This window comes from Amphiprion ocellaris, chromosome 12 (genome assembly GCF_022539595.1).
Source record: "Amphiprion ocellaris isolate individual 3 ecotype Okinawa chromosome 12, ASM2253959v1, whole genome shotgun sequence".
Lineage (NCBI taxonomy): Eukaryota > Metazoa > Chordata > Actinopteri > Pomacentridae > Amphiprion > Amphiprion ocellaris.
This window is the reverse complement of record NC_072777.1, coordinates 21,543,450-21,570,208: the sequence shown is the minus strand read 5'-3', so window position 1 is coordinate 21,570,208 and position 26,759 is coordinate 21,543,450. Positions and strand designations below refer to the sequence as shown.

Sequence of the window (26,759 nt, the reverse complement as noted above, 5' to 3'; positions counted from 1 at the left end):
GCTCCATTACTCAGCTTTTTCTAAAAACAGTGAACACACACGCGAGGAATGCCCTGATGCTGTTTCAGGGGGAAACCGAGTCACCGTCTGCCATAATGGAAACCAGCCTGATGACTAAGACCTTTTGAGCCACATGTCGGTCCTTTAGTGGAAGCTGCGTCATTTCAAAGAAGACTGATGGCCGATGGCAAAGCTCGGAAAGCCAAGCAACACAACCAAACATTCCATCCAAGCATTATCCATGCTCATTTACAACCATATGGAAGTGGATCCAGCTCAAATTAAACCAGATTTAGTGGTGATCAGGTTGCCAATAAATGGTTTATAAAAAGAAGCTGGAGTGTAGACAAAGAAAGAAGATCAAAGCTCAGAAGTCCTAATGGTTATTTAACTCCACTACTCGACCAGCAAATTCAAACCCTTATTATTGTTAATTAAGGGAGAAGAAATGCTATATTGCTGCGAAGCGTCCAGTACAATTCGGTGAATCAGCACAACTGATTTTGCAGCAGCATTATATTTCAAGATTAGATGCATTACTTTATCCTCTTTGGGGATTCTATAGTAGTTTGTTCAAAACAACAAAAGAGACACAAGGCTGTTAAATGAGTTATTAATCCCAAACTCAATGCACAAAAATGTCATTATTCAAGATTAAATACACATTAAACACATTACAGATTTAAAAATAAACATAATTGCCAGATAATCATGAAGTACTGTAGAAAATTTAGTAACCACGTAGCAACCAGTGATGCATAACTGCATAACACAAAGTGGTAGCACTCATTAACTACTGGAGCCAGCGGAAATCAACTTGGCTATGATCTGGAAACAAATGGTCAGTTTGAGAAATGAAGTATCAGCAAAGGTGTCATTTGACCATATGAGGGATCTTATGTGTATTCTGAGGAAATTGCTTTTTTGTACATTTTTTAAATTAGAATTTATATGTGTAATTTGCGCATCAGTTTATGATGAGAACACTTATTTCAGGAAAAAATTAATTTCTATTACTTAGTGACAATTCAAAATTGTCACAGGTTTTTTTAAAGAAAAAGTCCGCCAATTCTGTCATGTTTTTATAGGGAGGGACAAATGCACGTTCTTGATATCGAGGGGGATGTATCTAGTGTGTCAACAACAAAAATAAAACTAGAGATTAAAAAAGGCCATAATACAAAGTAGCTTTGAGAGGAGACTTTTAACATGACGCTGACATCTACAACTGCAGTTTCTCCATTTATTCTGCTTAACAAGTAAATAACACAATCCTCCTGTGAAATACAGTCAAAACCTAATGTAGCTAAACAATAAAATGTCACAGGGGTATGCTAACATATTACATAAAAAGAATAAGGACACTTCTTGCATACATATTGTATATGTTGATGCTGAATGAATATATATTTCGTAAAGAGAAAAAACATTGTTCTTACAGAGGTTGTCTTTCTTTGGTATAACTTATTAATTCTATGGTGCAATTATGGGGTTAGAAGTTAAAGATTTGTGGGTGGATCTGAGCTTAATCCCCACAATTTCAAGATCCTACCATCATAGATATCTATTAACATAGTTGATCACTCTATTTACCAATTTCACAGCGTTGTTCACTAAGATTCAGTGAAAGGGGATTCAATATAGGCTCTATATACCTACACAAATACACTATGAACTGTGCTCATTTGCTTCTGTTTGTTTGATGTTGTTACGATGTGGTGGGGTGCGTTTTCCTGCGAGGACAGGCTATTGACATTTAGGATGGCCATTTGCATGAAGGAGTGTTCTTGGACAACTTTATTTGGTTGTCCTAGTCTCATCAACATGGATGGCAAAATCCAAGGTTTTCCAGCAGAACACCACTTAGTAGCAATATGATCAATGTTATTCACTTCACCTGTCAGTGGTCATAGTGTTGTGACTGTGTGTATGAGGAGCACAAACTGGGCCTTTTGGACTCTTTTATTAACTTTTTTAATATTAGAAAATTCAAAACATCCTGTAATTAAAAGTACAGATTACATCAGTCTGTCACCCGATCGTCTCCAAACACAGCAAGGACGTGACATTGTTGGTACCAGTCTGCTCTGCTCCCTCCACAAGCTTAGGGTTCCACACACGTGTGCGGCTCATGCGGGGTCGTGATTGGCTAAGACGCGGCGCTACGTCCCGCCCCCTCAGGCTGTGCGTCACGACGGCGGATCCGCGGAGCTGCATAGCGGAGCCGCACTGCACTCTGGACGGGGCGAGGCGGCAGCTGTCCCGGCGTGGCCTCTCATCCGTCATCGCAATGGGAATTAACGGCGCCCTGAGTCCGAACCGAGCCCTCGTCCACCTGAAAGCGGTCCAGCTGCTGGAGACACAGACTATGAAGCGCTGCAGTTCAGGCCGCTCACACAGCTTCTTCTCCTGAAACTGAGGAGGAGGAAGGAAGGATGATGATGATGATGATGATGGTGGTGGTGGTGAGGATGAGGGGAAACATCTAGAGATGAGAAGTGTTCCTCAAGCAGACAACTTTGCTCGAAAATCATCGTTTTTGTGAACCAGGACGATGCCTGCCATGTGTGTGTCCGCAGTGGTGAGTTCATCCCATTTTCATTCAGCTCCCGGCTTGTTTTTGATTCTTTATTCTAAGGACTCCTGAGGCAGGTTCTCCATTTAAAGGGCCAGTGCCTGTTTTTTTCCCCCTCTGACTCCTCACTAATAAAGTTAACATAATATTGCACAACTTTGACAGTTAAATAATTTCTAGAAAAGGATTTTTTTAGTCGTTTTTTTTGCTAAAATTTTGACAGCTCAGTAGTGTTTTATTAAATCCATTCTGGGTGAACAACCCAAAAGAGACTCCAGTAGAAGCATGGAGAAAGAAAGACACTGGGCAACCTATTGTTTACCAACTGAACAGCTGGAAGTGGTGTTTTAATTGCTGACTCTTTGTCGCAATGACGGGGAGGCATAGTTACACAGGTTTTTGGGCGACAAAACCAAATAAAGAAAAAGATGGAATTTTTTTTTGAAATTTGATGTGTTTTGGCATAGACTTGGATAAAATAGCCATTTTTAACACATAAAAAGGTGCATAATATTATGATCATAACTTAGATGTCACTGATGGACAGGAATTGATTGATTTTCATGCCAGTAAACTTGATCAGACCAGTGATATGTTGAATAAACTGTAGTATATAGAGGCTGCAATCAGATAATTCTTTGTCTTTGTCTCCTCATAAGCAGGAAACCTGCAGCTGACTGTAGGTGATGTTGACTTGTACGAACAAAGAGTGAAGTGAAGTCATGTTTTTAGTGACATTTTTATGGTATTCAGAGACTTGTGTTTGATTTACTTTGGTTTTTAAACAGAGTAATAGTAATTACCATGGAAAAAAAACTGTTGCTTTCCTCAGGAAAAAAAAATATGTAACTTCTAATTTCTAAAGTTTGTTTAAGGCAACATATTAATTTTTACAAACTATTTTATTGTTTAAAATCAGAATAAGAATTGCTTTAGTGCCGTTTAGAATACAGTTGTAGAATAGGGGTTAATAACAATGCAACATTGGAGGTTAAAAAAAAAAAGTATGCTGTCCTGGTTTACTGCATCTTACTACAGGTGATGTTAGAAGTTTGTTCTTTTTTTGGAGAGGACTGAACCGCAGTTTCCTCTTCTACATATTGGAACTCCTACTCAAAGGTCTGCGTGATGTTCATTTTCTCATTTAATTATGTCCACGAGAGCTGATCTGTGTGGATGGTCCACTTGCAGCAGTTAATTACCGACCTAACACTGTCAGCTGTTCTGTCTGTGTCTGTATTTGGACTATTTCTGCACTTCAACTTGAAGTTCTGCCACCAAACCTAAAGGGTCCCTGTAAAAATAGTTAACAATACATAACATACATTAAAATCAATAACATTCAGGTTGGGTTTGGTCTGACTTGTTGCATAAAGCTTCGACTGTCGTCTGTGTTATGTCGTATGCTACAAGTTGATGCACTTTGCCAAGTGGAAACAGGAGAACAGGCAGAGAGTTAGTCAATGTATTGCATTAGCCTGGCAAGCTGATGGTCAGTTATGGATAAGATCAAACAAAGGTCTGTGTCAGGTTTGGGTTTTTAAAGTTGGATTAAAAATGCTGAAGAGGCAGGTGAGCTTTTTTAACAGCAGACATTTAGAAATCCAGCAAAGGTGTAAATGACACTAGCGCTGGCTGGATTCTGTTCAGGAGAGAACTGCTGTTGTTGTTATTAGTAACACTTGTGCTTTTCACACCATGAGATGACAAAATGTTTGCTGTGGAAAAAAACGAGACTTGGGATGAACAATTTTGAGAAAAACTGACTTTATGATATTTAGTTTTTTGTAATATACATGCATCACAACATGAAAACATCGAGGGTTTTTCACTAGATGACTTTAATAACTATCCAGTCATCTTGTAGGGGAGTGTATCAGCATCAAAAATAAAAAGTATATATATACGTTAAAAGCTAAAAAAGGCATTTAGAACATTTCGTTTGTGGTGAAACACTGACATAAGATATCATTTTGTGCTTTGAAAGACATTTAGATCTGGCTTTGTACTCATCATACAGAGCTTTGTAGTCATTATTTAAACAGATAAACCCTCATGTAGAGCAAGACTTTGCCAACAGAGGACCTGCTTTTAGTCAACGTTATACTTTCTCCATGCAAGATATATTCATACAACTGACATTTAAATGGAAATACATATCATTTTTCAACCAAATCTTAATTTTTAGTTTGACCCGCATGTCAACGAACTGTCTCTAGTAATAAGTTTAAACAAAAAAAGAAAAGAGCTTCATATAACCTTAAATTTAAGTAAATTACGTTTTATCAGGGAGATTTCTCTTGTAGATTGCTCATTGAAAATGAGAACTGTGAGTCTTTTTGTGCATCAAAGAGCAAAAATGTTGAGTTTACTTGCCTTACTTCACATTTCCAGTGATGTGACTATTGTACGTACACACAGTGCAGTGCAGATGCTGAAGCATTATATTCTGCAACCTTATCAAAGACTGCTGTGCTGTTTAGCATGTGCTTTGATGCATCCATCAGAAACTCTTTTCTTGACATAAAACAATCTTTCATGCTAATTGCTAATCTTAGTTTACACTGTAAATACAAATCTAGCAGCAAGGATGCCAGAAATAATCCATTAAAAAATGGTGAAGTACAGTAATATTCAAAAACTGAAACTGATGTAAAAATTCCAGCAAATATCTATAAAATAATAATATTTTCAGCTGATTTAAATACAATAAATCAGTGTAATTTTTTGGATGCACATTATAAAAGAACTAATTACTATTTGTAAAAAATTCTTTTTGATGTGAATTTTTTTTGGTATTTTTTTTACAGTCAACAATTTAACAAAGCAGGAAAATCTGAAAAAATATCAGTTAAATAATTTTTCAATCCTTAATATACATACTTTTCTGTCAAAAAATGGCAAATATATGAATAAAAAAATAAATACAGATTTTTGATTTGGACATTATTTACACATTTTTTTTACAGTCAACATTTAACCTTATAGTTAATAGTTTTTTTGCTTGTGACTTTACTAGATATCTGTATTTTGACAAATCAGAGAAAATTTGTAAAATTAAAGTAAAAAATTTTATTTACCATTTTTAAATTCTTAATAAACGTAATTTTTCTTTTAAAAAATAGAAAATATCTGCAAAATAAATTAAAGACAAATCAAATACATATGATGTAAATACAGTAAAATGAATGAATTTCTGTGATTTTACTGGTGGTTGTCTTTAATTTAACCAAACAGGAAAATTTTTGTATAATTGCAGTAAATCGTTGAAGAATTAAAAAGTAAGAGTTATTTAATTTCCTTAAACAAATACATTTTAAGTTTAAATCTGTTTAAGATATCTTCATGCTTTACTGTATAGGTGTATTTCATTATTTTGCTTGGCAGGCTTCTTAAATGTACAAAACATGCAATATTTACTGTATAACTCTCAGCAATTTACTATAAAGACATCCCGAACGTCTGCAAGTTTGATTTCCACAGAGCATGGTCTCACTTCTTCCCACAGTGCTCGCGGCTTCAATCATTAGCAGTAAACTCGAAACATCAACACAAATAATCATCACCGGCTATTGTCGGTGGTAAATTTGGCGCGACTGAGTCCAAACAGCGTCTCTTTCTCTGGGCTGAAATGAGCTGCGACTGTGGTGCAGGATGACACGAGGACACACAGCAACAGGTGCGGCCTGGACGAGTGTGTGTTTGTGTGTGTGTGCGTGGTGGAAGTGTGCGCAGGAGTGCACGTGTGTGTTTATGCAGAGCGTTTTGTCTGCCAGTGTGTGCATGTCTGCGCATGCATATCTCCATGCGAGAGGTGGGCCTCTCTTTAATTGGACAGTAATTACAGCTTAATGTCTGCTGCCACAAACATCCCACCCATGTATGTGCACACCTCCTTATGTAACGCACATGCTCCAGCACACGCACACACACACATGCATGCACACGCACACACACGCACACACACGCACACACACGCACACACACGCACACACACGCACACACACACACACACACACACACACACACACACACACACACACACACACACACACACACACACACACACACACACAAGCCTAAACAGTAGGCTGATTGTTTCTGTCAAGGCTCACTATGTACAGTTAATAAAGTCATTCCTGTAAACCTGCACAATTTCTAACAGAAATACAACATTGATGCACTTGAAACGCCATCAGTCACATCTGCTTCTTACTCTGTGGTAACATTTGTGTGTATTAATCACAAGTTGTGTCACAGGATAAGACTGTGTTTGGTTTGTTAAGCAGTACAACGGTTTCTTTAAGGTTGCCGGTGTTGCAGACAAACAGGCTGACAGGCTGGATGTAGTGTTGGCATGCAGCCTGTTTGTCCATGTGCATGTCAAAAGCTTATTTTAGGATGTTAGGAAATGTAAAGACGCTTAAAGGTGTTTGCGTCCGTTGTCCATATTGAGTTACAGGTGCGTGGGATCATTTGTCCCTTGTGTAGTAGTCAAGGGTGTCTTTGATGCTTTGTACTGTAGTCTCAAAATTTAAGCATGAAATAAAAGTCCTGCGTATAGAAAAAACATTAAATTCAGTTTTTCCCTCAGCGTAAGTCATCTAAAGGGACTTCACATTGTAGGTTTAACATAACAGACATCTGCCACAACTGGTTAGGGTGATGGTAAACAAAAGAAAAACAACTAAGAAGGAAACTGACGAACAACACATATGATAACAATAAACACTGGGGAAGTTGGCAAGGCCAGTAACCACAGAACACATGTAGCTCTGGAGATACCTGCAGAGAGGGCAAAACACAAACCACGAGTAAATATTTAAGAATGAAAAGTCATCTAGTTTGCAGGTTTGCAGCAAGATGCACAAAAACATTTAGCCAGGAAGCACTTCCAACGCCCTCTTTCGGAAATTCTGGTAGAGCAACATTGAACAAATAAGCGGCTCTCCCAGAAACAACTGGGATCTGACATCAGGTAATGCACTGATGGTTAAAAATGTGGTGCATATGGGGAAAAAAACCCTCTATAAATACTTCCTCTTTCACTGCTGCATAACATACCGTCTCCGTTCCTCTGACAGAGTCTATCTTTACAAACATGTACATGCAGAGACCGTGCTGCTCTGTGCCACAGAAAACAACCGCCATGTGATTGGCTCTGCTTCCGACCGTGGCGGCTCATCACGCGTCGGAAATGTTCAGACAAACCGACTGGTTCATGACAAGAACAGGGAAGTGAAGGAGAGGTGGTTCAGGCTCAGTCATCTGTCACCTACCAGAGATCTGACCTATCAGCTCTGCTTCTGCTCGGATGCTTGCGAGCCGACTGCGTGGCTGAGCGTGTCACCTCCACATCTCCATTGGAGATAGAATTACAGGGTGCTCTGCTCAGGGAGTCGCAAAGTCGGGGGGTTGAGAGGGTGTTTTTTTCATTGAGTGACTGCTTGTATGTGTGTGTGTTTGTGTGTGTGTGTGTGTGTGTGTGTGGCGGGTGGGAGTGATTATAACAGGAACTGGCTCTGCAGTGGTGGTGCAGTGGTGCCACGCTGTTGCTTACATGATGTAAACAAGAGCTGCCTGAATGCCGACTCCACCCTCAGATCTCTGCCTTCGCCCTCTGCTTTGTCCTCTGCTCACAGAGGAATCAGCTGAAGGTTCAGCAGTCTAAAAGTAACAATGTAGGAAGAAAACTGCCACCTAATACCTGCATATATATATATATATATATATATATAGTGTATTTAAATGTGTGTGTTTAGATTATGCTAGATCTTGAGTTGATAGATAATTAGAATTTAAATCACCTTGAGAGAACGTGAACTGTATTGTATACTTAAAAGTCTATTTAAATTTTATATCATATTCATTAAATTGAATTATTAAATGAAATTACTTGTCAAAACCGATCAAAATAGATACAAAAATAGGTACATTTTTAACTTTTTCAACACATTTGATCCTCTTTGAAGCAGTGCTTCTGAATATAGATGATATACAAATTACACATAAAATTTACATTTTGTTGCCATTTTCATACTTTAAGTAAACAGACAGATTAGTCAAATTTATCATACCATCAACTCCATAATATTTGAATCAATGCTTGACAATAAGGCACATACAACCTGTTTTATTTAAATGTCTAACGTCCAGGGTCTGGTGTTCCTTTTGCAATTAAAGGGTGTGGTATCACAACATCCTACCCAGTCTCCACAAAACTAGGTGAACTCCACTCATTGACCAAACAGTTGCTTTCTTTTCTTTCCTTCTTTTATTTCGCAGTTAGCCATTTTCAGTTTAGCAAGTGGTAGCAAAGTAACAGGTCTGCAAGGTGGCAACTTCACGAGACCATAAGTTGAGAAGAAGTGTCCAAAAACCCTCAAATTTCTGTATCTTAGCTGTAGGTGGCTCTGTAAATGTTGGTGTAAGAGATTGCATGGATTTGGAGGCATGGGAGACATGCCCAGACAATGCTTCTGCTATTGAGAAGGGGCATTAGAGCAGTTTGCCAGTAAGCTTACATGCAAAGAGCTGACCATTTGGGATAATGAGCTTGCTGTGTTTGTTGGGAAGAACTTAGTACATTCTGTGAAGCATTGTGATGGAAGCGTGGAGCTTGCAGTCATTGATTCAGATATGAATTCTGCATCGTATCAAGGAATACTTGAAGATACTGTGAGGTCTGCTGTCCAGAAGTGGACCTTGTCACAGGCTAATGATCCAAAGAACATCAAAACCCACTAAGGAATGACTAAAAAAGAAGATAAATGGAGGGTTATGGATTTGCCAAGTCAAAATTGAGATTTGAATCCAATTGAAATGTTGCAGAGGAATTTTAAAAGGGCAGTACATGCATAAAACACTCAAACATCTTGCAGCTAAAGGGATTTTGCATGGAAGAATGGTGTGAAATTTCAGCAAGCCAATGCCAGAGATGGTGGACACGAGGGCAAAACTGGTATAAGAAGTTATATTTGCTAAAGTGGTCAGTGTTGGCTTTGCTGTATTTACTTTTTCCACACAAGAAAATTACATTTGTTGATATTTTTGTTGAATAAACGATTGAGAAAGCATTTTTTTTTATAATGGTGTTGTTCAAGTATATCACCTTTATTTGTAAGTACTATATGAAAGAGGTTCATCTAGGTCAAAAAAGTCAACAATTTCCATGAGATGTACTTAATTTTGTTGTCTGTATTAATCATGCCGTGGATGTTATGGCAAGTTGGAAACTTGCAATTATGATACCGCTAATAAGCGCATTAGAAATCCTAGGTTTTGGATACCAGTATCGGCTCAACTTCACACCTCCAGTAATATGCTTCTGTAAAATTGAAGCCTCCAATTCCAGAGGAGACTCTGATGGCATCACTATGACATCAACAGAGTCAGTTTGTACAAAGCTGGTAAACTGATCTTCATGTGTAAAATTGGTGGAGTGCTCCTTTGGCTGTACATGATAAATAAGTGAAGAAGGTAAAACAAAGTTGTGGTTGTGTGTTCTAAAAAGATACAATTAGGGGAAGCTACAGAAGGTTTCCATCCTTGTTGCTGCACCAGTTCATACTGGTTTGGTTCCACAGTGGTTGCGTGACCAACAGTTCAGTTGGCAGTGACAGGGCCTGGAAGTGAACAGGAATAATGATTGCTCAGTTCTTGTCCCGTCAGCATGTGTGTGGCTCTTTGATTGGCTGTGCAGATGAAGTAGTTTATGGGCAGTGCAGGAAGACAGACAAAACTTGGCATAATAACAGGAGTTGGCATCATGCGTCGCTGATCTGCAGAGGTGTCTGTGTAGAAGCTCCAGACAGTGTCTGTCTGCTGTGTGTGTTTGTGTGTGTTAGTATTAGCAAAGTGCCAGCACTGCACTTTGTTTTCTCTTCTGCTTTTTGTGTCTTTGTTGGCAGTGCGTATTCTTAATGGCAAACAGGAAATGTAACACTGTTGGTTTGCATCTCAATGCAAGAAGGGGGCAGATGCTTAAGGAGATTGTTGACCACAGAAGAACACACAATAAAGCAAATGTGAGGCTGCATTACTGCTTTTCTTCTCTGACATGCTGAATAGCAGCCGCTGCAGTAGTTGTCTTCATTGGCTTAAAACCGAACCTGCAGACGTAGCAGGGTCATCTGAAGTCAGTCTGCGCCTCTATCAGCTCAGAATAATAATAATAATTCAATGAAAAAACTCGCCATAGTATGACATTAATCCCACTTGCGTGAAATGGCATTGTGCAAAGTCACAAGAAATAGGTGTGACTTCAGGCACTGACAAGAAAAAAAGTGGATTAATAATTAAGTATCTACTTTTATTTCGTCATCTAGATTGAGTTTCTTGGTAACTGTAGTAATCCAGCTGACTTTAGAGCCAACCAATTCACATAAGAAAAAAACAACAACACAGGTTTAAAATGTGCTTTGGGCTTTTGCATATGAGGGAATATTATGCAAACATTTTGCCAGGTGAAGAAGGTGGTTTTACTGTTACTGATCAATCATTCTGGACAACATTCAACATATGTGAGGACCCATTCTGCTGTTAGGTTTGCATTTCTTTGGAAAGTGGAAGCTACACTGTAAAAAAAAATAATCTTACAAAAACTATTTTAAAAAATGCTGAAAAACTGACAGCTAAAATATGCCAAAAAAAGGTGAATTACTGTAATGCTCAAAAACAATAGCAAATATCACTACAATAAAGATATTCTTGGATGATAACAGGGTAATTTTATGGTCACGCCTTGTAACAGAACAGAGAATATGTAAAAATACATATTCAGTCAACATGTAAAAGGCGACACCAGAAAGCCCTCATTCTAATACCAGCATTGAGCAACACACCTCAGCTATGATAATGTTGGTGACATGCTGTTTCAATAATACAATTCCACAAACAAGCAGGAGTCACGGGGAAACTAAGCATTGTGTCCTGTAACAAGCAGAATGTTCCCATTTACTGCATCGCACGCTTCCTACCACAGTTTTTCACTTTGAACATGAATGAAGGCATTGATATTACTGATGCACCAGGGCCGCATGTCCAGAACATGCTCTGATGTTTATGGAGGAGGTTCTGGGAATGAAAACAAAGAAGCGAATGGGCGGTGCGGTGAAAGGGCAACAGGGCGCCAGAAGAATGGACAGCATTATCCTTATTAGCTAGAATCATAAAATCAGTTTGTCTTGTTTTGACTTTATGTGATGTCCTGCTGCTACATTGCAGCGACTCTAAATGGATGCTTCTGGTTCCTTTGAAGATTTGGATCTTCGCTCACGGTTGACAAACACTCACATGCGTCATCAGCTAAATTCTCCCCTCAGTGCATCGCTTTAAACCCACCAGCACTGTTTGTGCTGCACACACACATGCGGGCTGCTAATCTCCACTCGCATTTTGTTTGAGTGCACAACACTCTGCAGGGGTAGAACACACTCAAAACACACATTTTTGCATGCACATCCACAGTCCTGCCTCCATCTCTGTCTGTGTTTATCTCTGTCTCTTACTGTGTGAGTCCTCGGATCCCACTTTTCTCAGTGCTTCTCCTCCCTGTTGTGACACAGTAGCAGGCTGATGCTGCATGAAGTTGAAGGTCGTACTTAGTTTTTCTTCTCCAGCCTGTGTTACACTTATGCCGGCAGCAGACTACATGGTAATTTTGTTTTACAGGATGTTCTCTGTGTCAAGTTCACTGTTTTGGATGATCATAGTGTCAAACTTTATAGCCGTGGAAGACTGCAACTTTGATCTGCATGCATATAGGCAATGCTAGGTGGGATTCGCGCTCCGTCTGTTACTGAATAGACCTACCAGGCACAGCGGTTAGGGGATCATGATCACCACAGATAGATGCAAAGTGACTACAAACAGACTGCTTCAATTTGGGTGTTTTGCTGCTATTTAAGGGAAAGGCCTTGGACTGAGGCACAAAAGAGTACAGCCAAATGGTAACAGGTTCACTGATATAGAATAAAACACCATCCCCGAGTTCAACACAGAAACATGCTGATATTGGTGATATCATTCAACATGCAGAAGTTGTCAAACTACTAGAGAGAAAGCAAATAAATACTAATTATTGTGGGACATCACAGATGGCATTTTGGGCATCTTTCACTCTGACACAGGAGAGGACGAATAACTGTCTCTGCCAAAGCTCGTTTTCATTCCTATCACCACATTTTTGGACTGTTATCCTGGAAATAAACTCACAGACTGAGAAATACTTACTGTAAGTAAGTACGTATGACCACCTGACCAGTATATGTACATATAGTGGCCACACACACAGTATATATGTACTATATACTATACATAACCACATAATGATCTTGTCTTGGAAAAAAACTGCAGTCATGTTGAAGTAGGAAATTGTAAAGTACTGTCAGCCTCCAAGCATTGCCTGGTATTACTGCACTGACATAACTCAGATTGTGTGTGTAAACCGAGACATGTGTGGGTGATTCCCCTAAGCCCAGTGTGATGTCGGCTTCCCAGCAGAGGTGAGAGGGGAGGCAGTGGAAACAAAAAACACAAGGAAGGCTCCTTGTGTGTCTTTTAAACTGTCTATAAACTGAATGCACAAAGTCTGACTCTCAACTTAAGAGGGATGGGATGAGTCAGTGGAGTGAGTAAGGGAAGTGATGTTGGTTTTAATGGGACGCTAAATTAGGTTTTTTTTCAAAATCAGAACTTACCAAAGCTGTGTCATGCACTGGGATATTACATGACAGCACAAGGTGTATTGTGTATTATTCTGTAATCGTGTAGTGTAACAGGACACACAGTCATGTCTTCCTGCTTGTCCAGGAAGGTTTCAGACCAAATCATTATGCAGTGACTAAACTGAAACTGGTGTCAGATTTGCCTGAATGCATGAGAACTTACTCAGAGAGATTTAAAATGGATGATTTCATGCTTTGTGGGCCCAAATTAGTGACTTAGTCAGCTTACAAAGCAAACATTAAAAATGCAACAGAATGAACAGGAGTCTCAGTTGAGTTGAGATGAAGATCGTTTGTCCATCCATCCATCCATCCATCCATCCATCCATACATACATCCATCCATCCATAAATCTGTGCAAAAAGCCATTTGCTTCAATTTATGTAAAAATCTAACTGTATTTTATAAGTAACACATTTTTTTTCTCTTACTCCTTGCATATGTTCAGGGTTTGGACAAATTCTTGGTGCCTCCCAAAGAACTTTTAGGCCACACCAAAGAAAAATCAATAGCACAATAAAATTCTTCTTTAAGCCAAGCTGATATAAGGCGATGGCTGTGCTTTCTGTTAATTTTTTTGCTGGTCGTGTGTCTGCTGTCAGTTGCAACAGAGTATAAAAGCTATTCAGACTTCAGAAACATGTTATAGTGTTCCAGATAGCGTTAGTTGCGGCGAAGAGGCACAGCAAACCTCTTAGTGATCGTACTTTCCAGCTGCACCACTTCCAAATGTGCTCTCTGTCTCTGTGTTAACAAATTGGCTGTTTTGACATGTACTAGCCAATCAGATAACAAACGATACCAATAATGTAAAAGTACCAAATATCAGCCTCTATATTTAGCTAGGCCGATAATCACTCGTCGCTAGTCAGCATGCTGTTTTTGTTTCAAACTTTGTGTAAGAATGGGGCAGCCTCCAGCTCTTGGTGGCCAGACTTGTTGCATTCACATCCTCATGAGAACATCTTTAAGAACTATCGATACTTCTGGTGTTTGTACTAAAGACTGCTTATGTCCTCCTCTCAGTTCTTATGTACAGTGGTGGCAGACATCTCAGCCCGGGTTTTGACCACCACCAGCCCAGACGACCAGCCCGTCCTCTCTCCCCGCCACTATCAGCACACCGACCGAGACTCGGGCACCCAGCTGGTCTGCGACAAGTGTCCGGCAGGAACCTACGTCTCCGTCCACTGCTCTCCAACAGCTGTGAGGGAGTGCAGCCCCTGTCCCCAGGGCACCTTCACACGGCGGGAGAACGGGGTCGAACAGTGCCATCGCTGTCGGGCTCCATGTCCCGTAGGCTTCCTTGAGAAAACTGCCTGCATGGCCACGCAGGACCGAGTCTGCACATGTCCGCCCAACAGCTTCCTGTCGGGGGACAATGGTGCCGAGTGTAAACCCCACTCGCTGTGCCCTCCGGGGACCAGGGTGAAAAAGCGGGGCAGCGAAATGGAGGATGTACTCTGCAAGCCGTGCACCAAGGGGACTTTTTCAGACGTGGAGTCGAGTGCGCTGAAGTGCCGAAATCACACGGACTGCCAAGCTCAGGGGCTGGTGCTGCTCACAGCAGGGACTAGAGTGACTGATAATGTCTGTGGACCCTCTTCTACAGCATCGGTCTCCCCAACCCCTAAACTGGCTGTACCTGCAGAGGAACCCTGGCATTCCTCAGCTTCTCCAGCACCACTGAATGGACATGCTCAGACAGGTGAGAGTGGGGGTCCCGTTTCTCTATATCGTTTTCTATATAGTTTTGTATAGTATATTTTAATTTATATAGATTTTATGTAGCTTTTCACAGTAGCAGTGTGTTTCTGTCACAAGAGAGAAATGGATCACGTTATAACATTGAAAAGTTTGCTGTTACAATATGATATTTTTCACATTTACAGCAAGATAAATTCATGTTGTAACAAGATAGCCTCACATTATTATGACGCACAAACTTCCTTATCAGGTGAATCATGATAACTTAGAATTTGAAACTCATGTTTGAATGAGTTGATCAATGATTTCACAATTTGATCAAGTTCACTTCATGCCTGGAGTGGGGCATTGTGAGATTCTACTTTTATTAAACATAATGGGTGACATTGTGAAAAGTGTGCATACACAAAAAAGGATTTTAAAATGCAGGGGATTGTACATATAAAAATGAGTCTAATCCTCTAGAGATAACATAATTTCCTATTAATCTTCTGATTAGCATTCCATTAATACGTGTCTTATCACATTATCATCTATCGTGTTCAATAACACCAGAATTCTGCCATGTCTAAACCCGAGCATGAATTAATCAGAACCCACAAATGATCAATTTTCCCTCGATTTATCTGCACTTGGCTCACTACAGTACAAGTTTTCATCTGACAAGTTTATATGTCATAACAGCGTGAAAATGTCTTATTATAGCACGAATACATCTCGTCTTATCAGTAAACTTTTCACCTTATAAAACTGATCCGTTCTTTGATGGCAATACACTTCTATAGTTATACAGTCCTATTAGAGACAGCGAGACAATGTGGAGAAAGAGAGCAGGGTAATAGGAGGCACAACTTGAAGGCAATTGTGCACATGTGATATAAACTACTGTTCTTGGGTTGCCCTCATTCATCTTGATATTAATCATCAATTTACCCCATGTCCTGCAAATTTATGTCCTTCAAAAAGAGACAATAAAAATCGCTAAATCTGATTTTTCTTACATTCTCTACAACAGAGAACTTTTGGGTCATTCTGCCTCAATTCACTGAATCCCCCATGCCTGACCATCTTCAATTTGACTGATATCTTGTTCAAAAGTGGTACATATTGTTTGGGTTAACCATGTGTACAATCTGGGATTATAGGTAACGTTAGATTTGAGTTAAAAATTCTTAAAGAGGGTGGGGCAATACCTGATTTTTGCATTGTTTTCTTTGCTCCAATCAGTGGAGCAATGTTTGAAGTGTCATAACTTGAGGAATAATGTCGTCAGAGTCCTGAAATGTTGTAGGTTCATTGATATGTACATATAGTCTTCGATGGTACAACCAATGGTAAAAAAAGTGTCTGTCTACTCCAATATTCCACCTACCATAAAACCACAAGATATTTCATCCCCCCTGTGATTGGCACCAATAAGAGCTTTAAAAATGGTGATAACGGAGTATGGTGCCAGTCAGGCACAAATTTTCTGAGAAAAAAATTATTCAAATGACCTTTTTTGCATTTATGACCAATATTAGGACTAGCAATTAGCAAGTATGATAGGTGAAACCACACCAAAAGCAAAGTTATGGATTTGCATCTCATAGTGTTTCAAATAATTTTATGAGAAGTGGCACCGTGAGCAATCATGTACAAAAAACACCAGACAAATATGAGATGGTCAGGTGTGAACTTTATTTAAACTTTGGTAAAATGAGGTGGAATGACTCATTTACTTTGAAATGAGACTTTTTCGGTTTTCTGGTAACATAATATTAAAGCCGTTTTCACCTCTTCTGTCTGTTATTTCTTTGGTTGTTGTAGCAGCATTTTTTTCCCTGTGGGAATCCTCACAGAGAAGGACATCTGTTGACAGGGAAACAAACTGGTGGCTGCTCCCTATCTCAGGAATGCTTCTATTTGTGGACAGGAGGAGTTATGGGGCATTTCTGTCTTCTTCCTCCACCATCCTTTTTCAAGAGAGGATGTGAAAAATCCTTCCTTCCCTCCATTTCCCTTTTGTCTCTTCTTCCCTCGTCTGTCTCTATGTCAGTCAGTCTGCCGGCCATTTCTCAGAATCAACCATCCATAGCCATTGTACAACTCCTCCCCACTGGGACCCCCCTCCCACACCTATAATACTGTCACTGCTGTTTGGGTTGGAATGAGATCGATGGCCTCTCAGCCAGTTAATCTGACCCCGTCTGCACTGTATGAGGAAGGAAGGAAGGCAAAAAAAGCAGAGAATGAGTTGTAATGTACATGTACCAAAGTGTCTCAGTACGATGAGAACAGCGGTGATAAAAGTCGACCTGCACCCATTTTGACTTTATGTAATTCAACATGCACAAAGACGTTGAAGTTACATCACAAACCTCCTAACAACCGTGAACATCTGGTCGACAGTTTGCTTTGAATGTTTAAATCCATATAAACTAGATGTAGGAAAAGCAGGTACCTTTTTCTGGTAATAAATGACCAGAGCTGGACTTGGTGGTAAATACCCATTTATCATGGTGGAATGGGATTCGCTTTAAACTATGTTCCATCTATCTTGATGAAAGACAAAAAAAACTATTCCTGTATTTTAATTTCCTTTTAATAACTACCAAGAAATCTTTAAACTCTTAGAATATTTTCCTTTTTTTTGTTTGTTATTTTTCAAACATAAGTTATATATTTAGCATTATAACTTGGTGCAGTATTCAGTGCTACTAAGAAAATAGCGACAAGCTAATTAGAAAACACTATTAGTAGTTGCGATGCATTGAGTATTTTTTCAGACCCTGCCATGTACCTTTCAGGCTTTACGATAAATGCCCAATGAAAAACGCATCACCATGCCTGACCGATACTGGGATTTTAGGGCTGTTACTGATTTTTAGGGAGTAAAAAAATTCTAATATCAATATACTATTGTTATCTTCCATAAATATTTTTCATAGATATTCATGCAGTATGTCAGAGTTATATTGGAAAAGAATAATTACGGGGTTAATGTATATTAGCTTTCTAGCAAAGTATTTCACAAACTTACTGTGAAGACACCACTTGGCTCCACACCACGCACGTACTCTTCTACATGTGCTGCAGAGAGTGCATTGTAGTTAAAACCACTCTGCTGAACAAACTGTGTGATGTAAAATTTTCTAAATGACCCCAAGCATCATTTTATGCATTGAATGTTTTGTAAAGAAGTCTCCATGTCGGACACTATATATTGATATATTCGTGGTCAGATGATGATATCTGTCAGTGGATATGTCTATCAGGCCATTGTTAACATCCATGCTATCAGCGGTGCTTTACATTTAATGTTGGTAATCTTCATCATGTTCACGATTTAAGAGAAGTGTGTGAGTATGCAACATTTGCTAATTAGTACTGAAGAGAAAGCAGATGATCAGAAAGGCAGTGACTGTGTTGAGATTTGCTCTTTAGCCAAAGTATCGGACAACATTGAAATTTAAAATCTGTAGAGTTCATCTTCCAAGGTCCATAACTCTCTCTACCAAACGTCATGGCAATTGTCCAATAGATATTTCAATATGAAAGACCAACTGATGAACATTTCTAAGGCCTTGCTGCTAACAAGGCTAACAAAACAGACTCTCGCACAATTTTGCAGCTTAAAAGAAGACTAATGTTTTACTAACACCTTAAGGAAACTTTGTTTTCAACATTTAAAGTGTATTGTTGTGTGAGAAAAACAGTGTACATGCATTTATTGACTGATTAGTATGCATCAGCCTTTCATGTCATGCTGTAATGGTATTCGTATCAACAAAGAGCCAACAAATTAGAAGGTTGAGGTTTTGGGGGATTCACGTGTTTAGTGTCCTTCTCATTTTTTATTTATTCTGCATTTGCTATTAAGATAAAGACATTTAGCAAGACCATTTCATTGTATAAATCTTTAGCTGTATGTAAACTCAAATATTCACAGTCATTGTTCCTCGTAGTAAGGACTTTTGCTGCAGCTGCAAGGGGGTGCGTTGCAATATCTGAAAATCTTGTGTACCCTCTAAAAAGTTGACTGCGTATGTTAAATAGTTCTTGACGTCAGCCAAAATATCAGCATTAATTTGGGGATTAGACTTGCACCTGTGAACCTGTCTGCTGGTAATAGGATGAGAGGGATTGAGACCATTCAGGTGACAATTCTAAAAACATTCAGCAGCCCATTTAAGATTATGTAACACCAATCCCATTAGCAGCAGCACACAGGCACTAAGGGAGCTGTTAGCGGTCACAGTGATAATCAATAGAGGGAAAATGACGCACTAATATTGATTAGTTTGTTCCCTTGTTGGAAAAACACCATCACCGTGCACATAATCCTAATTGTCATTTCTCGTTTACAGAGATTTGTTTGTTTGTTAGAGCATTGGACCAATTACCTTTCTGTTTTTTTTGTTTTGTTTTGTTTTTTTTCCCCACAGTTTTTCTCTATTGATAAGACACTGTTCCTGAAAACTAGCACACATTTCCCAAAACACTACACCCTGTTTTGTTTATTGGGGCACAATTCGCAAAGCACTGCACACTTGGGTCAACAGCGCTCTTTATTGTCAAAATTATAACTTTGTTTTAAAAATTAAGACACACAAAGCAAAAGTAGGACACTGCACTGCTAAATACAAAACACTCTTCTCTCACTGTGTTTTCACATGAAGTGTTAAAAAAATGATACAGTCCTCAAAAATGACAACTTAAACACAAATGGATCCTATAAATGACTCAGACGGGGCCATTGCAGTGCCTGACTGTACATTACAAAATAAAAATAATGTTAGACAAAAAAACAGCACTGTATTGTACACAGTACAGTATGCAGATATTTACACCACGTCTGCATCAGTTCTTTCAGCCTGGTCAGACCACAGGACCTCATCAACATCATAAGCTATGTTTTCTCTGACCAGGCAACGTGAAAACAAAGACCTAGTGTGTCTGATCCATCCCTGACATACATCAACTGAAACATCACCACATGCCAAGACCACTGATTGCAAGAGATTTATGGCTGCTGCTCATATACCTTCCACCTCCATGTAGAGAAGAATTCTTCTATAGGATTCAGAAAGGGAGAATATGGTGGCAGAAAAACCACAATAACTTGAGGTTCATATTGAACCATTCCTGAATCAATAGTCCTCTATGAAAACTAACATTGTCCCAGATAACAACAAAAACTGTGTCTTCTTGTCAAACACCCTGCTGCACCGTGTCAGTAGATCCTCTAAGTCCATCTAGGAAAGTCAACAAATGCTGGGTGTTCTATGGGTCCAGAACTGCATGACAGTGAATTACTCCAAGATTGTTTATTGCAGCACAGAGGGTTACGTTGCTCCACACTGACCTGGAACGTTGATTATAGCCTGTTGTCCAGTGATGTTTCTCCTTCTTCTCCTCCTCTTGACCAGGTTGAAACCAGCATCATCCACATAGATGTATTCATGTGTATCATCAGAATCCAACTGAAAAACTCTCTGGAACAAACACACACCAAACAGAGAAAAAGTCAGTCATGTAGACTTTCTGTAATTTTACCAGCACTTGTGAACCAGAATTATGCATTAGATTTTTTACAGTATTCTCAGAACATTTCTGACTGCTTGTATTGTTCCATGGTTCTGGCCATGGTTTGGGTCGTTTCTCAAATGACCACTTGAGAGTGGCTCCAAAAGTGAGTCAGTCCTCATTGAACCCCACAATATAATGGTCAACTTTACAGCAGGAATATACATTTCTTTGGCCTGCAACAAAGAACAGTTTTGGGCTCCATAGCTAATTTTGCATGTTCATGACAACTGTGCAGGGGATGAATTACTATATAATTTACCCATTTGGATTGTATTAAGGCTTGAAGTTATGCATAATTAAGACATAAAGTCTTTGCCAAAAACCCTGCTCAGGGTGATGTCACAGAGGGTTTGTTAATCTCTATCTACATTACTCGGCTTAGATCTTTAAACCCACTTGTAAAATATCAACAGTTTATTATTCAGCAGAGTTCTTACTTTGTCTCTCCAACAGTCTGCAGGAAATGTGGACACTGTGCTTGACGAGCTTTTACTGAGTGATTGCATCTATCACTTTGTCTCCTTGGTGCACTGCATATACAACATTAGAGAAATCAGGTCTTAACTGACTAAATTTCTTATATGCCCCTTGACTGATGCAACGGTTACTTGCCTGGACCCAAAATATCTGAATCTTTTGGTGCTGGTAGCACATTTCTTTTTTTTTTTTTTTTAAACCAGATCCTCTCCAGTTCAAGTGACTAAAGCTACTATGCAGAATAGTACCCACAAGTTTGAACATTCACTGCAGTCAATCCAAATGCTTCTCCTGATTGGTCCTCATCGAATAAACCAACTAAAAGGTTCAGTTTTCAGAATCCCTCTCTACTGTATCTTCAGCGTTGTCTTTCAGGATTACCCAACACCATCTGGCATGCTGTCTTTGTGTCTTATCTTAGAAAACATTTTACTGGATACTTGAAGATTCAAACGGTGAAATCTACTGTGACTTGAAATGTACCTGTACGTCCCTTTGCCAAAAAATTTAAAATGTGTCACTAAATATCTCAGTCACAATTCTTCAAAAACTAAATTCATGCAGTTGGAATCCAAGGTAGTTACTTGTGTAATGCGTTTGTGCAACGATTGTTCTCGTCCTTTAAATATCAACAGTGCTACCACCTTCAAACCCACAGTACTGGATTGACTCCAGTTATGAGGACACTGCTCACTCAAGAATGGAGGAGAGCAGCAGCGATAAGGGAGAGCAGAATAGGGAGGTTACTCCATCCTCTGTTTGAGTGCCAGATTGCTTGCATGGATTAAAGTCTTAGGATTCCCTCCAGTGATGCTTTCTGTTTTCATTGTTTGGGCTAAGCAAATCTACCAAGTGAGTGAATTTAATTCCCGCTCTCTCTGCCCCCTGTTGTTTCTCATCTCTTACACCTATTCTGTCTTGTCTCTTTGCTTTTTTTATGCTCTCTCATCTCTCCTCTTCTTCTTGCTCTATCTTTTCCCCCATCTATCGCTCCGTTTCTCATCACAGGTACCCACAGGGAGTCAGCAGCCATTCAGCTGAGGCAAGCCCTGGATGGAGAAGCCCACAGAGCAGAGGGGCTACTCCTCAGCCATCCTGGCACTCCCACTTCACCTAATAGTGATCTCCCAAGGACTCCTCTGCGCCCAGCTCCCGAACAACCGATGGAGTATGAGCAACAGCGGGGGCAACCCAATTCTGACCCTATGCCAGGGCCCAACAAACGGACAATGGAGGATCTGGAGGGTGCAGAGGTGGTCAGGGTTGGAACAGGTATCAGCAAGGTGGCTGGGCAGGGGAGTGGAGGAGGCGTCTCCAGCTACTACAGACCCACTCGCAGGGGGTCTCCGAGGCCAAGCACCCACAATCACTTTGACATCAACGAGCACCTGCCCTGGATGATCGTGCTGCTGCTCTTACTGGTGCTGGTGGTGATCGTGGTGTGTAGCGTGAAGCGGAGTTCCCGGGTATTGAAGAAGGGCCCAATGCAGGATCCCAGCAGCATCATGGAGAAGGCAATTCAGAAGAAACCATCTGCCCCACCGACGCAAGTCAGAGAGAAGTGGATCTACTACTCCAATGGACAAGGTAAGCCTGCCGAATCTTTGATTTCAGTATCTTGAAGGTCTCCTCTGACTTGAAGGTGGGTGACACATAACAACTGAAGGATGGATGTAAGTGACTTAGTAAGGTTCTGTTCAATCACTCAGTTTTACCCTGAGTTTGATGCTGATGAAAGCTTGGTTTTCATACGTGGTTCTAAAATCTCCAATAGGTGTTTGGTTGGTTTGAGATGTGGTGAGTGGAAAAGCAATGCAATTCACATATCATCCTAATGAAACCACTGTTGAGTTAAGTTCCTGTTAAATTCCTGCATTCGTGCATTTCTGGTGTTTTTGTTAATTTATTGCTTTTAAATTTTAGGGTTCAAAAAAAGGTTGTTTTCACTGTCTTGAAATCATTCTGCTAGACACATCTACTACAGAAGAATATTCACTTTTGACAACCCAAACAAATATGATTGGAAAAGTCTATTTAAACAAACAAGGTACTCAAAACTGAAACAAGGATTGAAACCAATGGGACTTTTTAACCCTTAAGGTGGTAAAATGTCAAGAAATGTTCGCATTTACAGTTAGAGAATCATGCTTTCTACTCACATGATATCCAAGTTATTTATGGTATATAGTGTTGTGGTCAGTAATAGCCATTTCTCTGGTTAGAAAACAATGTCAATCAAATGTAGCAAGCAGGATAAATAATGGATATGTCATATTTAGCTTGCTAACCAAATAGCTACATTTATACTTAATAAATAACAGCTCAAAATTGAACAAAATATCCCCCACCATGCTAAAATGGATGTGATGTCAAGCAAAGTGAAGTGAAATGAAATGGCAAAAATGACTGTAAGGCTAAGTATGCACACAAATCGACCCACGGATATTGAGAAGAAAGAGTTGGAAGCACCAAGTCTTACTGGGATTGTCTGGTTTTTCTATGAACACGCATCTGTACCGACCCATTTTATGTCTATGAATGCTGTGTTTACGACACATCGACACCTTTGAATATCGGATAAGCAGGCCACACACCCCTAAAAGCATCTTTCTGTAACATTATTGACCTGCTTACAAAGCTCCACTGAAGCTTACATGCAGTCAGAAAATAGCCTTTTGTAATCTCAGGACTAGTTTCTCTATTTGCTCTACATCTGCAGCTAACATGGTGGGTCAGTGACTCTGCCTCACACTGAATGTCCTAGGCAGATGTCATGACATGCATTAGTTCTGTTCCTGAGCTATGCATGTAGAACCATCTGTTGATCGAACTGCTGTTGGTGTCTGATCCAATCAATTCTGCCCCAGAGCACATGGTGGCCCACCGACTGCAAGCAAGGACATGACCCTGTTAGTAGTACCACCCAGCTGTCACCATCCACCTACAACACCCACAATGTTTTGTGTTATCCCGTTCGTCTCCATTCACTACTGATTCGATATCTTGTCTCCTTCCTCTTCTACCTTGTAAACCTGTCTGCCTTTGTTGCTTGAGTGTTTTTCATCTTTGTTTACACCTCCATCTCAAGGTTGCTTTCCTTCTCCTACACCAAGGTTTGTAATGAGTTGGTGTCTGTTTGTCAGCAAGGTTGTACAAAAACTACCACGTTATAGGCACTGGAAGAACCCTCTACATTTTAGTGCAGATCCAGACTACTTTTGTTAAAATTGTTTGATCAGGCATACAATTCATGATGCTTGCCTGATTGCTTGACGTCTTTCCTCAGTTTTTCCTTCTTGTGCAAACCATGTCTATACATCAGTTGGCGTCATCCTTTTTCTTGTTTGGGTCTCCTCTATATAGTCTTTTATTCACCATGCATCAGCATCAAGAGATTCCATTTACCAGCTGATAAAAAAAAAAAAAAAAAAAAACTTGGCTGTGTCCAAAATCAGGCACCGTTTGCCATTTTGCAGTGCTGTCCGAACGTTAAGTTACAATTGTTACACCCTATATAGTCCACTCAAAGCATCCCACAATGCACTGTGAAAAGTAGTGTAGTATATGTTCACTAACCAAGCAATATCATCATCACTGTGTCGAAGAAGAATGGCAGCTGGACAACAGAGCCAATTAAGGATTGGTGTCATTTCCACAGATTTGTTATATATTTCATTGTGTTATTTTTCATGGACTATATCTTTTCCATATGTTGAACTTGTTGAAATGACAACAGGCATGAGACAGATCTATAAGTTATGGTATGAAAATGTTATAATTTTAAATAATCATTCGTAAAAATATACTTAATGGAAGAAGAGCAATGCATCATAACGCAAACAAAGAAAAACAGTTATTTTTGTGTATTGATTTAGGAAAATATGCTTTTTACAATATGCATTTATCACAAAATGCCAGACGGTTCATTACCATTAATCCGATATGTTTTTTTTTTTTTTTTTTTAAAGTTATTTTTTTGGCCTTTTATTGGATAGGTGCAGTGTGAGAGAGACAGGAAACAGGAGAAGAGTCAGGGGAAGACATGCAGCAAAGGGCCGCGAGCGGGAATCGAACCGGGGCCAGCTACGTCAGGGACCAGCCTCTGTACATGGGTCGCCTGCTCAACGCGTTGAGCTATACGGGCGCCCATCCGATATGTTTTAATTAAGCGACAGCAGTGACATAATTAATATTGCTGAGACTTGAGTTGTGTCCGAAAATGTTATTTTTGCAGAGGATCTTCCTACGTAGTTCACAATACAGTGGTCCCGAGACAGGGACTAGAGAACGAGTGGATGACTACGGACACAGCCTTCATGATTGTTCTAGAAGAACAGTCTAAAAATGCTTCAAATCTCAAAAATCTACTTGCACCAATTTTTACATGCGTCAAGCAGAGTTCCCACATTTTTTTTTTTTGGACAGATGTTGCAGCACCTCTCATCTGGATGGATTCTTATACATTTAGTTCATTTCAGTTTTTTTCCTTTTTCTTCTTTCGGTTTCCTATCACCTATCACTGATGCTGCCAGTGTTTTATCAACCATGCACATAACTTCTCTTTACTCCTGTCTATTGACACTGTGGTTATCAACAGGTAGAGAACAAGAGAACATTTCCCCCCATAGATGAGCTCTCACTTTCATTCTGACAATGAGATAGAGACCCAAACTCATGGGACTCCTCCTGCCTGAGACACTCAAAACTGTCAGTGTGAGTGCATGTGTGCTTGTACAAACAACGTGTTGACCATCTTCACTTTTCACACTATTTAAGACTTGATTTTAGAACTGAAATTAGAATAAGATTTAGGTTTTGTTAGGGGCAAGCGTTGCACTTAGCAAGGGACTGGAGAATGCATTTTGTCAATGAATGTCCTCACAAAAGTAGTCATATAAGTGTGTGTTTGTGTGTCTGTCTGTGATGAAGCTGAGCCACCCGACACCCTCTTTCTGTTCCCTCAGAGACTGAACACAGAGAACTGGAATAATCTGGTTTCAGCTGCATCAGGGTTGTTGTTTGGTTGGCAAAGCACAGTAGTGGGTCAATCGGGTCTCTTACAGGGCGACAGAGATATATGGAGAGACGAGAAGGAAGAGGGAGAGTAGATTGTGCAGGAGTTTCTGTAGGTTTTACACAGGAAGTGTACTATTGTTGCCGAACAACACCGGGGTTTCCCTGCTGTTACCTAGCAGCCCCTGTGAACCCAGAGACTTAAGATGCCTGATAAAGAGATGCAAGTAAAGTTTTATGCAACTTCTATGATGTCAGAGATGATAAAGTGCAAATAAAAACTTGTTTGTTGCCAGTGCATGTTATAGTTAATTAAGTACATTTAATCAAAAGAGCTGTCCTTAACCCTCTGAACTCCAAACTTGCTGGTGGGTTTTAAAACCATGTCATTTGTAAAAACAATTTGCAAAATTACACAATTTGTTAGAGTTAGAAACTGAAAAAACAGATTGAAATTGAAAACTGCTGCTCTTTCACATCGGGGCTGAACGGGGCTTTCCAGGGCAGTGATCCAGATTTTATATCGCTAAAAACTAATTTGTTTTAACTGAAACAATGCTGCAAATTAAACAGAAGTGAATCACAACAGTGTTTTAAAAAGCTTAGCTTAACACAGTAAGCTCACATTCCTGTTTTTACTACATTTGCCCTAAGACATTTGTCTTCAGTACAAATAATCCTGCAATTTT

At 39.7% G+C, this 26,759-nt stretch overlaps 1 protein-coding gene across 1 annotated transcript in view; it reads left to right on the top strand.

Annotated features, from left to right (window-relative positions):
* The first annotated feature begins 2,213 nt into the window (after nucleotides 1–2,213).
* Nucleotides 2,214–26,759, top strand: part of tnfrsf21 (tumor necrosis factor receptor superfamily, member 21) — a 67,249-nt gene continuing 42,703 nt past the window's right edge. The window contains exons 1-3 of the mRNA XM_023278561.3: nucleotides 2,214–2,581; nucleotides 14,329–15,010; nucleotides 22,066–22,644. Of these exons, the coding sequence (XP_023134329.2) occupies nucleotides 2,555–2,581; nucleotides 14,329–15,010; nucleotides 22,066–22,644 (1,288 nt within the window). The 5' untranslated portion in view covers nucleotides 2,214–2,554. The remainder of the gene's footprint in view (nucleotides 2,582–14,328; nucleotides 15,011–22,065; nucleotides 22,645–26,759) is intronic.